Source organism: Ascaphus truei, chromosome 3, assembly GCF_040206685.1.
Source record: "Ascaphus truei isolate aAscTru1 chromosome 3, aAscTru1.hap1, whole genome shotgun sequence".
Taxonomy (NCBI): Eukaryota; Metazoa; Chordata; class Amphibia; order Anura; family Ascaphidae; genus Ascaphus; species Ascaphus truei.
In genome coordinates, this window is record NC_134485.1 from 169,214,091 (window position 1) to 169,230,308 (window position 16,218).

The 16,218-nt window shown below is 42.2% G+C and overlaps 1 protein-coding gene across 1 annotated transcript in view; it reads right to left on the minus strand.

The window, feature by feature from the left end:
- The window catches only part of EFHC2 (EF-hand domain containing 2), a 173,552-nt gene extending 172,613 nt beyond the window's left edge, over nucleotides 1–939 (minus strand). Inside the window, exon 1 of the mRNA XM_075589734.1 lies at nucleotides 760–939. Coding sequence (XP_075445849.1) covers nucleotides 760–801 — 42 coding nt within the window. The 5' untranslated portion in view covers nucleotides 802–939. The remainder of the gene's footprint in view (nucleotides 1–759) is intronic.
- Between the last annotated feature and the right edge of the window lie 15,279 nt (nucleotides 940–16,218).

Consider the following 16,218-nt stretch of genomic DNA (forward strand, 5'->3'; position numbering starts at 1 on the left):
TTTTTTCTTTGATAAATATGTTTTTTTTTTTTTCTTTTTTCTTTGCTCCATTCATCTGTTTTTCAGCCAGGAGAAATGATCAATAGACACCAATGTTGAACAAATTGGATTACCAATAATATTATAATCCTGGAGATCTGTGATATTAAAGGGCTATTAAAATGAGATAAGTGTCAGATTACCCTCAAAAGAAAGTAGGGCTTTGTTCTTTATAGGTTAACAGTATTTGTTTACTGCTCATCATTTCACAAACACAGGTTGCTAGGCTTTCTTAAGGCAAACTGCTCTATTTTACAGTATGCAACCAGATTACTGCTCTCACCAAGGTGCTCCCACCTGCAAAACTGGGGCAAAAAAGTGGAGGAAAAATACCACCAGTCTCGCCAAAGAAAACAATCTCAATAAAAGCAATGAATGTTTTTTAGGTTGATAAATCTGGTCCTTTTTTTCACCAGTGGCACAGCATGGATATTGATAAATATCCCTCTAAAAGTAATTTGACATTAGCAAGACTGATAAATAATAATTTGTCTTTTTAGTGTACAATTATGAACACAAACCCAGACCAGGACTGAAAAGGAGAAAATAGTGCATACAAACAATGGATATTAAAAATATAATTAGCATCACATCTAATGTAGCAGGAAGGGTTTTTCAAACATGTAGAAAGTGTATTTGAATTAATTTACACTATTGATCTGTTTCTTCTGCTTGAATGGACACATGTGCCTGTCTGGTATTATATTATATTATACTTACATTCCTGTTAAATGAGTTTCCTGGTAGTAGAGGTAAAGTCATGTTTGTCAGCCCAGTTGAAATAGCAGCTGCTGATTGCAAAGGGTCCCACACTGTACTGTAACTGGCACTTCGACCACTGGAAGAACAGGGATATCACATTGATCTCCTGCTGCTATGGAGAGAGCATTGTTTTGTTCTATGTTGCTTAGTAACAGTTGGTTCGCAATGGATTTTTTTTTTTTTTTTACAACTTTATTTCCTTTAAAAGGGTAACAAACAATGTACAATTATATCATTGCGTTCTGTATAGTGATTTGCTGTTGCATGTGACACATGATTCATGTTCCTGAAACGGGAAGGAATGTAGAAAATTGCAGCATGACTAAGGTTGCCAGGTGGCTTGTCCAAAAATTCTGGACACAATACTGGACACCTACGCCCCCCGAACACATATAAAAAATACCCCCACGCCCCCGAACACATTTTAAAAATACCCCCACGCACCAAAATACATTTAAAAAAAGCTGTGTGTGCTGTGCATGCGCATAGTAAGTGAAACTTCTTTGACTTTTGTCACAGAAATTGTATTTGTATTGGTGATGTTTTAATTAAAAATGAAAATACAATTTCATTGACAAAACGCAAATAAATTTCACTTATAATGCGCGTGCTCGGCACACATCCCCTGTATTAGCTATTTGCACTAAGTGTGAATTCCTTGTGTGTATGTGTGTCAGTCAGTGTGTGTATGTGTGTCAGTGTGTGTATGTGTGTGTATGTGTGTGTGTGTGTGTGTATATATGTGTGTCAGTCAGTGTGTGTGTGTGTCCGTCAGTTTGTGTGTGTATGTGTGTCAATCAGTGTGTATGTGTGTCAGTCAGTGTGTGTGTGTGTGTGTGTGTGTGTGTGTGTGTGTGTGTGTGTGTGTGTGTGTGTGTGTGTGTGTGTGTGTCAGTCAATGTGTGTATATGAGTGTGTGTGTGTGTGTGTGTGTGTGTGTGTGTGTGTGTGTGTGTGTGTGTGTGTGTGTGTGTGTGTGTGTGTGTGTGTGTGTGTGTGTGTGTGTGTGTGTGTGTGTGTGTGTGTCAGTCAGTGTGTGTGTATGGGTGTCAGTCAGTGTGTGTGTATGGGTGTCAGTCAGCGTGGGTGTATGTGTGTCAGTCAGTGTGTGTATGTGTGTCAGTCAGTGTGTGTATGTGAGTCAGTCAGTGTGTGTATGTGAGTCAGTCAGTGTGTGTGTGTGTGTGTGTGTGTGTGTGTTTGTGTGTGTGTGTGTGTGTGTGTGTGTGTGTGTGTGTGTGTGTGTGTGTGTGTGTGTGTGTGTGTCAGTCAATGTGTGTATATGAGTCAGTGTGTGTGTGTGTGTGTGTGTGTGTGTGTGTGTGTGTGTGTGTGTGTGTGTGTGTGTGTGTGTGTGTGTGTGTGTGTCAGTCAGTGTGTGTGTATGGATGTCAGTCAGTGTGTGTGTATGTGTGTCAGTCAGCGTGGGTGTATGTGTGTCAGTCAGTGTGTGTATGTGTGTCAGTCAGTGTGTGTATGTGAGTCAGTCAGTGTGTGTATGTGAGTCAGTCAGTGTGTGTGTGTGTCAGTCAGTGTGTGTGTGTGTGTGTGTGTGTGTGTGTGTGTGTGTGTGTCAGTCAGTGTGTGTGTGTGTGTGTGTGTCAGTCAGTGTGTGTGTGTGTGTGTGTGTGTGTGTGTGTCAGTCAGTGTGGGTCAGTGTGGGTCAGTCAGTGTGTGTGTGTGTGGGGGGGTCAGTCAGTGTGTCAGTTAGTGTGTGTATGTGAGTCAATGTGTGTGTGTGGGGGGGGGTGCTGGGAGGGGTGTGTGGGGGGGGTGTGGGAGGGGGGGGGGTGGGGATGTGGTGTGTGGGGTGTGTGTGTGGGGGGGGGGGTGTGGGGGTGTGTGGGTGTGTGTATGGGGGCGTGGGTGGGTCAGTCAGTGTGTGTGGGGGCGTGGGTGGGTCAGTCAGTGTGTGTGGGGGCGTGGGTGGGTCAGTCAGTGTGTGTGGGGGCGTGGGTGGTTCAGTAAGTGTGTGTGGGGGCGTGGGTGGGTCAGTCAGTGTGTGTGGGGGCGTGGGTGGGTCAGTCAGTGTGTGTTGGGGCGTGGGTGGGTCAGTCAGTGTGTGTGGGGGCGTGGGTGGGTCAGTCAGTGTGTGGGGGCGTGGGTGGGTCAGTCAGTGTGTGTAGGGGCGTGGGTGGGTCAGTCAGTGTGTGTAGGGGCGTGGGTGGGTCAGTCAGTGTGTGTGGGGGCGTGGGTGGGTTAGTCAGTGTGTGTGGGGGCGTGGGTGGGCCAGTCAGTGTGTGGGGGGGCGTGGGTGGGTCAGTCAGTGTGTGTGGGGGCGTGGGTGCGCCAGTCAGTGTGTGTGGGGGCGTGGGTGGGTCAGTCAGTGTGTGTGGGGGTGTGGGTGGGTCAGTCAGTGTGTGTGGGGCGTGGGTGGGTCAGTCAGTGTGTGTGGGGGCGTGGGTGGGTCAGTCAGTCTGTGTGGGGGTGTGGGTGGGTCAGTCAGTGTGTGTGGGGGCGTGGGTGGGTCAGTCAGTGTGTGGGGGTGTGGGTGGGTCAGTCAGTGTGTGTGGGGGCGTGGGTGGGTCAGTCTGTGTGTGTGGGGGCGTGGGTGGGTCAGTCAGTGTGTGTGGGGGCGTGGGTTGGTCAGTCAGTGTGTGTGGGGGCGTGGGTGGGTCAGTCAGTGTGTGTGGGGGTGTGGGTGGGTCAGTCAGTGTCTGTGGGGGTGTGGGTGGGTCAGTCAGTGTGTGTGGGGGCGTGGGTGGGTCAGTCAGTGTGTGTGGGGGTGTGGGTGGGTCAGTCAGTGTGTACGTGTCCAACTGAAGCCAGGGGCAGGGTGTAACATGGCGCACCACCTCTCTTCCCCCCCCCTTACGCAAATTCTGCACACACACCCACCCCCCCCCCCCCCCGCCAGCCGCTTCTGCGCATGTGTGCCGTCCGTCAGCGGCGCCATCACAACTACGCATGCGCGGCATGGCAGCGGTCGTGGAACAGTTATGCGGGCCGTTAGGAGCGGCGGCGGCTATCGCCGCCGCATATGTCAGCAGCCGGGTGGGGGGGGGTGTGGGGGTGTGTGTGGGGGTGCGGCGGCGATTAGGAGCGGCGCCGGGGGCGTGTATGTGACAGGGGACATGTGAGCGGAGTGGCGTCCATTACGTGACTTCACTTCCGTTTCACATTTCGCCCCCATCTATCCCGTTTTGTTCTATCAGGACTAGGTGCCACGAAAGAAGTTTCACTTCAAAAATACCCCCACCTCCCCAATACATATAAAAAATACCCCCACCTCCCCAATACATATAAAAAATACCCCCATCTTCCCAATACATATAAAATATACCCCCACCTCCCCAATACATATAAAATATACCCCCACCTCCCCAATACATATAAAATATACCCCCACCTCCACAATACATATAAAATATACCCCCATCATCATCATGATCTCATCTCCCCAGGATGGCCCCCATCACCATCTTATCCCCCCCCCCCATTATCATCTTAATTCCCCCCCCCACCATCTCACCGTGCCCACCCCCCATCATCATGATCTCATCTCCCCAGGATGGCCCCCATCTTATCCTCCCCCCCATCATCTCCCCCCACCCCCAATCATGTCACCATAACCCCACCCATCATCATCTTCATATCCCCCCCATCATCTCACCCTGGCCTCCCATCATCATCATCATATCCCCCCCATCATCACCCTGGCCCCCCATCATCATCATATCCCCCATATTGTGTAATTAACTTATTCCATCCTGCAGACTTCATCAGATCACCGCCTCCCTACACCTGACTCGATTTGGCTGTCCTCCTCCACTTCCACCTCACTTCCTCCAGTCCTACTGTCCTCAGCCTCCAGTCTCACGACTCAGCTCGTCCTCACTAGTCGACAGCACAGCTGCCCTAGTCCAGCACCGCTGCCTCCTCAGTCGCTGCCTCAGCCTCCTCGCAGCCTGCGCTCGCCTCGCTTCCAGCCCGCCCTCTGCGCTTCTGCTGCCCGCCTTTCAGCCATGCTCGCTGCTGCCTGCCACTCTGCCGCCCTCACACTCCTCAGCTCCCTGCCGCCTCGCCGCAAGTTATAATGTACCGAACATAGGCCGGTACCACATTAGTTCCGTAATTACCTCCACATTTAGGACTGACAGCATTGGAATTACCTGCCTTATCCGCTTTATACCCGTACTCCTGCAACCATAGCTGTACTTAATGTATTCCTATACTTACATATGAATTGCAATCAGTGAGCTGCATAATCATTTATTATATTTAGAAAAATTGACAGTCAGTAGTACAGTTGCAAAATACATATTACAAAGTATGAGTACATGAGAGATCAGCCATTTTTATATCAATGCAAAGGTCTTGCTTTACACAACATAATTTTAAAAGGTGTATGGTATGTGTAGTTATATAGGGTTATCCGGTGTCCGGTTTTGAACCAAACTGACCGGTATTTTGGCACTGTGTCCATGGGTAATGAATTCCACATTTTAACTGACTTTACTGTAAAGAACCCTTTCCTTTGTTGCTGGTGACATTTCCTTTCCTCCAACCTCAAGGGGTGACTGTGTGTCATTTGTACTGCCCTTGGGATGAATAATTCTTTTGAAAGCTCCTTGTATTGTCCTCGAATATATTTGTATATAGTTATTATATCCCCTCTTTTATAATCTAAAGCCTCTCCTCATAAATCACATTATCATCACCTACATAAATAATATTCCTAATAAATAATCCATAGGTAAATAATAGAAGCACACACATATACTGTACTGAGGACATTTCTCGCTGTAGTACTGTATATATATACAGTGAAAAAATAGGGAAAAGATCCCCAGTACCGTGCTCAGCTAAGTGGTATTCCTTGTAGAAATGATTGTAGGTATATGTCATATGATCAATAACAAGTTGGAGAAGCTGTCTTATGAAGCATGTAAACCGTGTGTTCCATACAGTTAACCCTTACTCCTCTATGGCGGGCGGGACCTGTATCTAACGGTAAAATCAGTGTAAAATATCTGATTACCTAAGAACAGTATAATGTCCCCCTTAGGAGGTATGTGGGTACAAGGAACATTAGCCCCAGAACGCAGGTAAGCGGACTGGGGTACTCACAGTTAGCAGATATCAGCTGTTCCTTAGGCGTGCGTCACGCTGATGATAAACAGTAGAAGAAATCCTGCGGGAGGTAAGCGGAGCACAGCAGAGCAAATGCAGGGGCTAAACACCAAAATGAATAAAAGTCCTTTATTGCATGATCGACATCATGGTAAGTGGTGAGTAAAAATCTCTTACGCGTTTCAGGCGTCTGCCCTTTATCAAAGAGAACTATTCAACACACTGCAACTGCCCGTCTGATATAGGTTTATCCCTGCTTCCAGCTGATCTCAATGGGATGATTTTCGCGCTAGAACGTCAGGCTACAATCTCATTGGCTGTCTGGTGCAGCCAATGGGATGAATGAACCCTTGTACTGCGTGTGTGATGTGCAGGAGATGTTTCAGATCAGCAGAGCTGCTGCAGTGTGTATGAAAGAAAGCAACAATATTGTAAGACAACATTAAACACATATTAAAAACAATGTATCTATATAGTGAAACAATCTACTCGGCTGAAATGGTGGTAAGGAGGTAACAGATGCAGAAGAATGATGCATATCATATACCACGGATATTGATAATAGTAGGCTGTTAATAAAGATTTTTTCTTCTTAATGTAAAACAGCAGTAGGAACCTGATTTTAATATAGTAATAGCTGTATATTAGTTGTTCATTGATTAGACTTATAAGCTCTTCTAAATAATAATCATACAATCAGAATTCCTAATATGTCTACCCTATATAGGGAGTTAATGGAAAGAGGCATAGTACACTTATTGTCATATACATATATATGTACAGAACAGAAAATACAGAAATAGGTGATGTACATTCATATATATAGATATTCGATTTATTCCACATTAAGAAGATCATATTCTTTCCTTGTATAACAACTTCATTTTTGTGAAACAACACTTAGAAATCACCCATTTCATTGACAATCCTATACAGCTATATATGTTTAGACAGTTCTCATACAGTGCTTATTTGGGGACATTAATGTCCTTAGTCATACCCTGCCATATAGTGTAACTGTATATGCAGGTAATATGTCTATATACAATTTAATTATGTTTTTGTATCCTTAGTGTGTCAAACATGTTGTGTTGTAGTGGTGTAGATATGCTGTATGCTATTGATGTTTATATAACATATAGTGTTTGATTAGAATTTGATTTAAATTAGAAAGTATTTAAATTAGAAAGTGTTTCAACTCCCAGTCAATGTTCATACCCTTGGGGGCCAATGTCCCCAGGGTATAGATCCAGTGCATTTCTCGACGGTTAAGGAGTGACTCTCTGTCTCCTCCTCTAGGATGAACAGGGATATATTCCAAAGCACTGAATGTTAAATGCTCTATCGAGCCTTGTACACATTTGTTAAAGTGTCTGGCCACTGGGTAGTTGTCATCTTTATTTCTAATTGTTCTGATATGTTCCCTAATTCTTATCTTTAGCGGTCTTATAGTCCTTCCAATATAACTAGAACCACATGCGCATTTGAGAACATAGACAACATAGTTGGAGTTACAAGTTAAAAATGAATTTATCCTATGTCTTTGTCCCGTGAAGATGTTCTTAATTGTTTTAATGGGGAGTGCGTATTTGCAAAAGTTGCATGTTCCACATTTGTAGAACCCCTTGGGAAACCCTTTCTCTGGAACCCTTCGATCTCTGTACATACTGGGAGATAGGTGATCTCCCAATGTTTTGGCTTTGCGATAAACTATTTTTGGTTTGGAGAGTGTAACTCTATCTAAATCCCCATCTAGTCTGAGTACCTCCCAATGTTTGTTCAGGATTGATCGTATACTTCCTGCTTGTCTCGAGTAAGTGGTAATGAAGAGGGGTATATCACCCTCCTGAGTACTTTTTTGCTTTTTGGCCTTCTTATGTCTGCACAATATAGCTTCTCTTTTACATTGTTTAGCGTTTTGTAATGCACTTTCAAGAACATTGTCTGAGTAACCACGAGCCTTAAATCTTATTTTAAGTTGTTCTGCTTGATCTTTGAAACTTGAGTCAGTCGAGCATATCCTCCTGAGCCGTAAAAACTGACTCTTGGGAATGCTGTTCAAGAGTGGTCTAGGGTGTGCACTATTTGATCTGAGCAGAGAGTTGCGAGAATTTGCTTTTCTGTAAATGTTAGTTTGTATGGAAAGATCCGTGTCCACATATAAGTGGAGATCTAAGAAATCAATATAGTGGTCATGAACCATACACTGGCGACATACTTTATTCGAGCTCGGCTAGTCCCACGAATTCGGGTATACCCGGGTGTATTGAGGTTTGTGACTGTTTTCTGCCCGAGTGCATTGAGTTATTTTCCGGCAGGGATTGAAGCATTTTATTCCCGCTGGCTGCAATACTGCACAGTACATATATATATACTGCATTACAATTCATGAATTTATGCCATCTGGTAGACACGCGAAGCATTGCAGCCTATTAAATCCTAATCATTATCATTTAACAGATCAGCCGCCCATCAGCCAGGCATGAACCCAGGCTGGGAAGGCAAATGCAACGGGGCTTGCCAGAGGTGAGGAGCGGCGCATTCCAGGTATCTGCCAGGTACATACCGGGTATTTGCTCGAATAAAGTGTGTCGGTGCAGTATGTGTAAATCTAAGATTGCAGTCGTTGGATTCAAGGTATATGAAGAATAGTGAAAGTGTGTGTGCATCCCCAGACCAGATTAGTAACAGGTCGTCCTGTTACTAATCTGGTCTGGGGATGCACACACACTTTCACTATTCTTCATATACCTTGAATCCAACGACTGCAATCTTAGATTTACACATATGGTTCATGACCACTATATTGATTTCTTAGATCTCCACTTATATGTGGACACGGATCTTTCCATACAAACTAACATTTACAGAAAAGCAAATTCTCGCAACTCTCTGCTCAGATCAAATAGTGCACACCCTAGACCACTCTTGAACAGCATTCCCAAGAGTCAGTTTTTACGGCTCAGGAGGATATGCTCGACTGACTCAAGTTTCAAAGATCAAGCAGAACAACTTAAAATAAGATTTAAGGCTCGTGGTTACTCAGACAATGTTCTTGAAAGTGCATTACAAAACGCTAAACAATGTAAAAGAGAAGCTATATTGTGCAGACATAAGAAGGCCAAAAAGCAAAAAAGTACTCAGGAGGGTGATATACCCCTATTCATTACCACTTACTCGAGACAAGCAGGAAGTATACGATCAATCCTGAACAAACATTGGGAGGTACTCAGACTAGATGGGGATTTAGATAGAGTTACACTCTCCAAACCAAAAATAGTTTATCGCAAAGCCAAAACATTGGGAGATCACCTATCTCCCAGTATGTACAGAGATCGAAGGGTTCCAGAGAAAGGGTTTCCCAAGGGGTTCTACAAATGTGGAACATGCAACTTTTGCAAATACGCACTCCCCATTAAAACAATTAAGAACATCTTCACGGGACAAAGACATAGGATAAATTCATTTTTAACTTGTAACTCCAACTATGTTGTCTATGTTCTCAAATGCGCATGTGGTTCTAGTTATATTGGAAGGACTATAAGACCGCTAAAGATAAGAATTAGAGAACATATCAGAACAATTAGAAATAAAGATGACAACTACCCAGTGGCCAGACACTTTAACAAATGTGTACAAGGCTCGATAGAGCATTTAACATTCAGTGCTTTGGAATATATCCCTGTTCATCCTAGAGGAGGAGACAGAGAGTCACTCCTTAACCGTCGAGAAATGCACTGGATCTATACCCTTGGGACATTGGCCCCCAAGGGTATGAACATTGACTGGGAGTTGAAACACTTTCTAATTTAAATACTTTCTAATTTAAATCAAATTCTAATCAAACACTATATGTTATATAAACATCAATAGCATACAGCATATCTACACCACTACAACACAACATGTTTGACACACTAAGGATACAAAAACATAATTAAATTGTATATAGACATATTACCTGCATATACAGTTACACTATATGGCAGGGTATGACTAAGGACATTAATGTCCCCAAATAAGCACTGTATGAGAACTGTCTAAACATATATAGCTGTATAGGATTGTCAATGAAATGGGTGATTTCTAAGTGTTGTTTCACAAAAATGAAGTTGTTATACAAGGAAAGAATATGATCTTCTTAATGTGGAATAAATCGAATATCTATATATATGAATGTACATCACCTATTTCTGTATTTTCTGTTCTGTACATATATATGTATATGACAATAAGTGTACTATGCCTCTTTCCATTAACTCCCTATATAGGGTAGACATATTAGGAATTCTGATTGTATGATTATTATTTAGAAGAGCTTATAAGTCTAATCAATGAACAACTAATATACAGCTATTACTATATTAAAATCAGGTTCCTACTGCTGTTTTACATTAGGAAGAAAAAATCTTTATTAACAGCCTACTATTATCAATATCCGTGGTATATGATATGCATCATTCTTCTGCATCTGTTACCTCCTTACCACCATTTCAGCCGAGTAGATTGTTTCACTATATAGATACATTGTTTTTAATATGTGTTTAATGTTGTCTTACAATATTGTTGCTTTCTTTCATACACACTGCAGCAGCTCTGCTGATCTGAAACATCTCCTGCACATCACACACGCAGTACAAGGGTTCATTCATCCCATTGGCTGCACCAGACAGCCAATGAGATTGTAGCCTGACGTTCTAGCGCGAAAATCATCCCATTGAGATCAGCTGGAAGCAGGGATAAACCTATATCAGACGGGCAGTTGCAGTGTGTTGAATAGTTCTCTTTGATAAAGGGCAGACGCCTGAAACGCGTAAGAGATTTTTACTCACCACTTACCATGATGTCGATCATGCAATAAAGGACTTTTATTCATTTTGGTGTTTAGCCCCTGCATTTGCTCTGCTGTGCTCCGCTTACCTCCCGCAGTATATATATACTGTATTCCTTTTATTGCTATCCCAATGGGAGAAGCGCAGGGATTAACTTTCTGTTTTTTCACATATGTATGGCCAATCCTCTCACCAGCAGCATATGAGCATGAGAATATAAATATATTCAATAATAATAAAAAAGATACTCCAAATAATAACGCCCTACACGTTTCGTCTTTGCAGACTTCGTCGGGGGATATGTATGTATGACGCTGACCCGGAAGCCCTCCACAACGAGTGAGACACTTGAACAGCGAGGAGGTGCCTGGTTACTTTCGATCCATGAAAGAATCACTACCACGGATTCCCTTCAATACGGTGATGCAGTCGAGTTCCTGCTGTACATGTTGGCGATTGAGTATTATATCTCAAACATGCGATTTATTATCCTCCGTTTGTGAGTGGAAAATTCATATTTTACCAGTCCCATATATAAAATTGTTAACCTCACTACACTATGAGTACGCCTGTTTTTTGTTTTTTTTCTCCTTTATATATATATATATATAGATAGATATAGATATATATATATATATATATATATATATATATATATATATATATATATATATACATATATATATATAGCCCTGATTGATTTTGGGCTATAGGTCTGCCCTCCTCCTGGCAGTAATTCCTAGTAAAGGTAGGTTTTCCTGGAGTAATCATGGGTTTTCCCCACACATTGCAATGCATTGAGTCAGAGAAGGTAATGTAATCAGGCCTTGTGTCCAATAAGAGGCACAGGGGTGGTTCCTACTGGATCTGTACTTAAGGCACTGTACTTCCTGTATTTAACAGTTGCCTGTACCATGAGAGAGGCTGGTCTACCCGAGTGCAGTGTGCAGGGCTCTGTACACTGTGTGCCCTACCTTAGGGGAGCGGTGGGAGACTGTTCCCCTTACTCTAGCAGAGAGTAAGGGAAGAGCTGGGACTGCTCCTTGTGCCCTTTGGCTGGGAGTGAGGTCCAGGGACATCCTGAGGGTGGAAGCCCTACGAGCTAAGATCTGACTGCTGTGCTGAATACAGAGAGAATATAGAGATTGATGTTTTACTATACTTCTGGCCTGAGAGGGAAGTCTATTGGGAAGAAGGTAAAGAGGTTCTCCTGCAGAGACTTCTCCCCATACATCTGGGGGCTGCAAGAGATGGAGGCGCTGCACCTGTGAGTACAATTCGGGCAAGACCCCAGAAGCCTGTCCTGTCATTCCCCTATAACACCATGCGGGAGACTCAGGGCCCCCCGTTGCCAGCAGGTTTGCACCACACTCAAAGAAGTAACCAGCATAAGTTTCCCCAAGATAGACCCTATGTGAGATTGGGGGGGGAGAAACAGGGTTACATATATATATATACAATGAGGGTCTGCGCTTGTGTGTGGAAAACCAGAAATATAGGATATATAAAATTGAATTAACTGATTAAAAATCATAAATATATAAACATATTATTGATATAATGAATACTACTATAATAAATCCTGAATAGTGAAATCAATTCATATACCAAAAGTGCACTGTGAATGTCTGATATAAAAAAAGCTAAAACATACAATTATACAAAAAAATATGTGTGGTGCTGTGAACTTTGCCTTAATCTGCTAAATTGCAGATAGTCCTCTAGAGTCCAACAAATAGATCCAATAATTGGGGAGTGACAGAGGCACTATTAGGATCAACCGGCAGCTTCTTAAAAGGGCACAACGACCTCCCTCTCCACCTGCATAGAAAAATATAAGAAAAAAAAAGCGCCAAATCCTAGTGCATTACTGTGCAAAAATCGATATATTTAATTCCCAAAAATCTCAATAAAAATGAACTCACAAACATAAAACAATTAAAAGCATTGTATGAGTAATACTCATGCTCCTAGGACCAGGAAACGCTGCTTTGCTGTTGAAGTCCCTCCGTGGCTCCACTGGAACAGATTGCTGCCTCCGTTGTTCACTGCCTGCAGGAACTGACGAATCAGGCACTCCACGATGGTCTCTCCCCCGGTGCACACCAACCAGTTGCTTTTTAGTTCCCACCGGGGACGGTTGAAGTCGCGGACCAGCGGATGACGTCACGGGAACCGTTCTTAATACCGGACCGGTAAAGATACTCAGCAGTTCAATTGCAAGCGTTGAAAAGTCCACTGCACACCTTCCCTACGCGTTTCATCTGATTAACAGACTTCTTCAGGGGATGGACTCTGGGTGTGTGGTGTCTCATATTATATACCCCCCAAGTCCAATTAGCTTAATTAGTTGAAAAGGCAAAAAACACTGTGTTGGCAATCTAAATTTTAGGTGGAACAGATTAAGTACACATGTGAACACCTAATTTTGCATCCACATCACTGAATACTTGCCAGCACATAGAAATGTATATAAAATACTGATGAATACCAGTTGTACTGAAAAATAAATAAATAAAAATAATTAAAACAAACATGTAGTTGATGTCCTTGTCTATATTTTTAGTATTTATACGGACTACAAGGGTATACCTTAGGATATCGAGAGAGTATACTGTGGTTGCCACCACCTCAATAAAAATGATATTTAGCAACAGTTGGGCATTTCATATGTTAAACGAAAAATAATTATTCTTATATAACAAAAGTTATTTTGTAATCAATGTCCTTATTTGTTTTGATTAAACATACTATAAGGGTATATCTCAAGACATCCTAAATACCCCAATATATCTATTAGTAAACAGAAGAGTTAGATATTTAGTTAATACAATATAAATGTGGCTTACGGAGGGTGGATCAATTAATGAACAAGAAAGAGCACAATACTCTATTAGATATTAATTGACTTTTATCTTAGTACATTATATTTTTCTTAGTGTTATCATGGATAAAGATTAGAGGTTGAAACCATAATCCCTTATGGATGGTTCTACTCTTGATATTGTAGAATCATTTAATTAATTTATGAATATGAGTATTAGTCAGTGTCCCATAAGATAGAGGTTAAGGTATCTTTAAGTTTATGTGTATGCAACCAATTTGGACTATGAAATAGAACCAGCGTGGAAAAGAGCAGTATTTAACTCCATAGAAAATATAATATGGAGTTAGAAAGTATATTGGGAAGTTTAGACCGGGCATGTATCCTAGGTCACTTGAATCGTCAGCCCAGCAAGATTGCATGGTTCAGCTTACTCCCAACACTCCTCAGTAAGGGAGAGGGGGGTAAGGGAATGGGAGGGGGGAGAGGGGGGGGGGGGGGGGGGAAGGGGGGAGGAAAGGGGAAAATATAAGTGGAAAAAGGGAATCTATATGTATGTGATAAATGAGTGAATTTTAATGTGGATGTGAATAAAATTCCAAAATCTACTGTAAATAACAAATATTTAATAAATGTGTCCTAGTATGGCACTATGCTATATATATATGTGTGTGCTACCAATAATATGAACCCTTAACTAAATGATTATGTGCCAACATAAATTGTTAACACCATGATGCGTGAATTAATATTAATAATCACTTATGTCTGGCGATCACGAAGGGAACATGTGAGCCATGTTCAACCCAGACCTCCGTGGTCACCAGACATGTATGGTACCTATCCTATAGTGACGAGGAGCAAAAAGAAAAAAGAAAAACAGGAGAAAAATACGTCCCAAGACATGGACAGAGGTCAAATTAGATGACTGTGCTGACATCAATACAATCATTCAGGCCTTCTGGACTCAGTGTATTCAATTCGTAGATCCAGTATGTTTCTCTAAGGTTGAGCAGTTTGTGCCTGTCTCCACTTAAAAGTGTAGAATTTATAGCCTCTACCCCCATGATTACTAGTGAGGACGGATCTTTATTGTGCTTCAATTCGTAATGTCTGGATAGGCTATGTGTTTTTAACCCATGAATTATATTACGTCGATGTTCCAGGAATCGTATACATAAGGCCCTTTTGGTTCTACCAATATACTGAAGCCCACAGGGGCATGTAATGGCATATACAATGTGAGTGGACAGACAGTTGATGTGGCCCTTTATTTGATGTACTGATCCATTTGAGTGGGATGTAACACTCTCAGTCTTTTTTAAGTGTTTGCATGTAAGGCATCTTGAGCGATTGCACAGGAAATTGCCATTTTTAACGTTCTTATTTGTTTGTACAGTATTACTGAATTTTTTTAGTCTACTGGGTGCCACGATTGATTTTATATTTCTGGCTTTCTGAAATATCACCGGTATTTTGGGTGGTAAATTTTTGCCTATGATTGGGTCATTGAGCAAAATTCCCCAGTGTTTGTTTAATATATTTTTAATTTTTTGTGAAGAACAATTGAATTGTGTTATAAATTGAGGGACAATGATCTCATTCTTGTCCCTTGTCTGCCTCTTTTTGTTTTTTCTTTTTGAAATTATATTGCCTTTTGACTGGTCTAAAAGTTCTTGTCTATCCAGTTTGCCAACTTGTTTAAAAGTTTCTAGGACCTTATGCTGATTGTAACCTTTATCCACAAACTTTTTTACAAGAGCGTCCCCCTGGGCCAAGTAGTCCGAATCAAGAGAACAATTCCTCCTGATTCTGAGAAATTGGCCCCTGGGGACGTTCTCCAACCATTTATGGTAGTGGTTGCTATTAAAATGTAGGTATGCATTTGTGGATACTTTTTTGAAAAATGTTTTTGTTACAATTTCGTTCTTATTGTTCACCATTAATTCCAAATCCAAAAAATTGATACTGTATTTGTTTATATCAAAAGTAAACCTCAAATCCATCTGGTTGTCATTAAATGCTGTTAGAATCTCACTCAATGCTTCCTGTTCACCGTCCCAGATGAAAATCAGGTCGTCTATGAAACGACCATAGTACACCAAGCCCGCCCCCAGCCCAGCATTACCCCACACATGAGTGTCCTCCCATAGGCCCATGTATAGGTTTGCATAGCTGGGGGCAAAGCGGGTGCCCATAGCCGTCCCACAGATCTGTAGATAGTAATCATCTCCAAATAAAAAATAATTATGTTCCAGAATGAACAGGATAGCATCTAAAATGAAATCTCTCTGTGCTTTGTTTATAAGATTGTCCTTATCCAAATAATGTGCTATTGCTGCCACTCCCTTTGTATGACCAATGCATGTATACAAAGAGGCCACATCACATGTGGCCCAAATGTAAGTGGATTTCCAAGGTATCCCTGAGATTGAGTCTATAACATGCAGCGTGTCCCTAATATGTGATCTTAACTTGACCACCATAGGTTGTAAAAAATGGTCAACATACTGGGACACGCTGGACGTCATAGACTCCACCCCAGAGACAATGGGTCTCCCTGGTGGGTTAATGGTATCTTTGTGTATCTTGGGTATGTGGTAGAACACCGGTGTTCTAGGGTTTCGTTTGAATAAGAAATCAAACTCTGCCTGGGTGATGATTCCCTCATGTTTTGCCTCTAAGAGG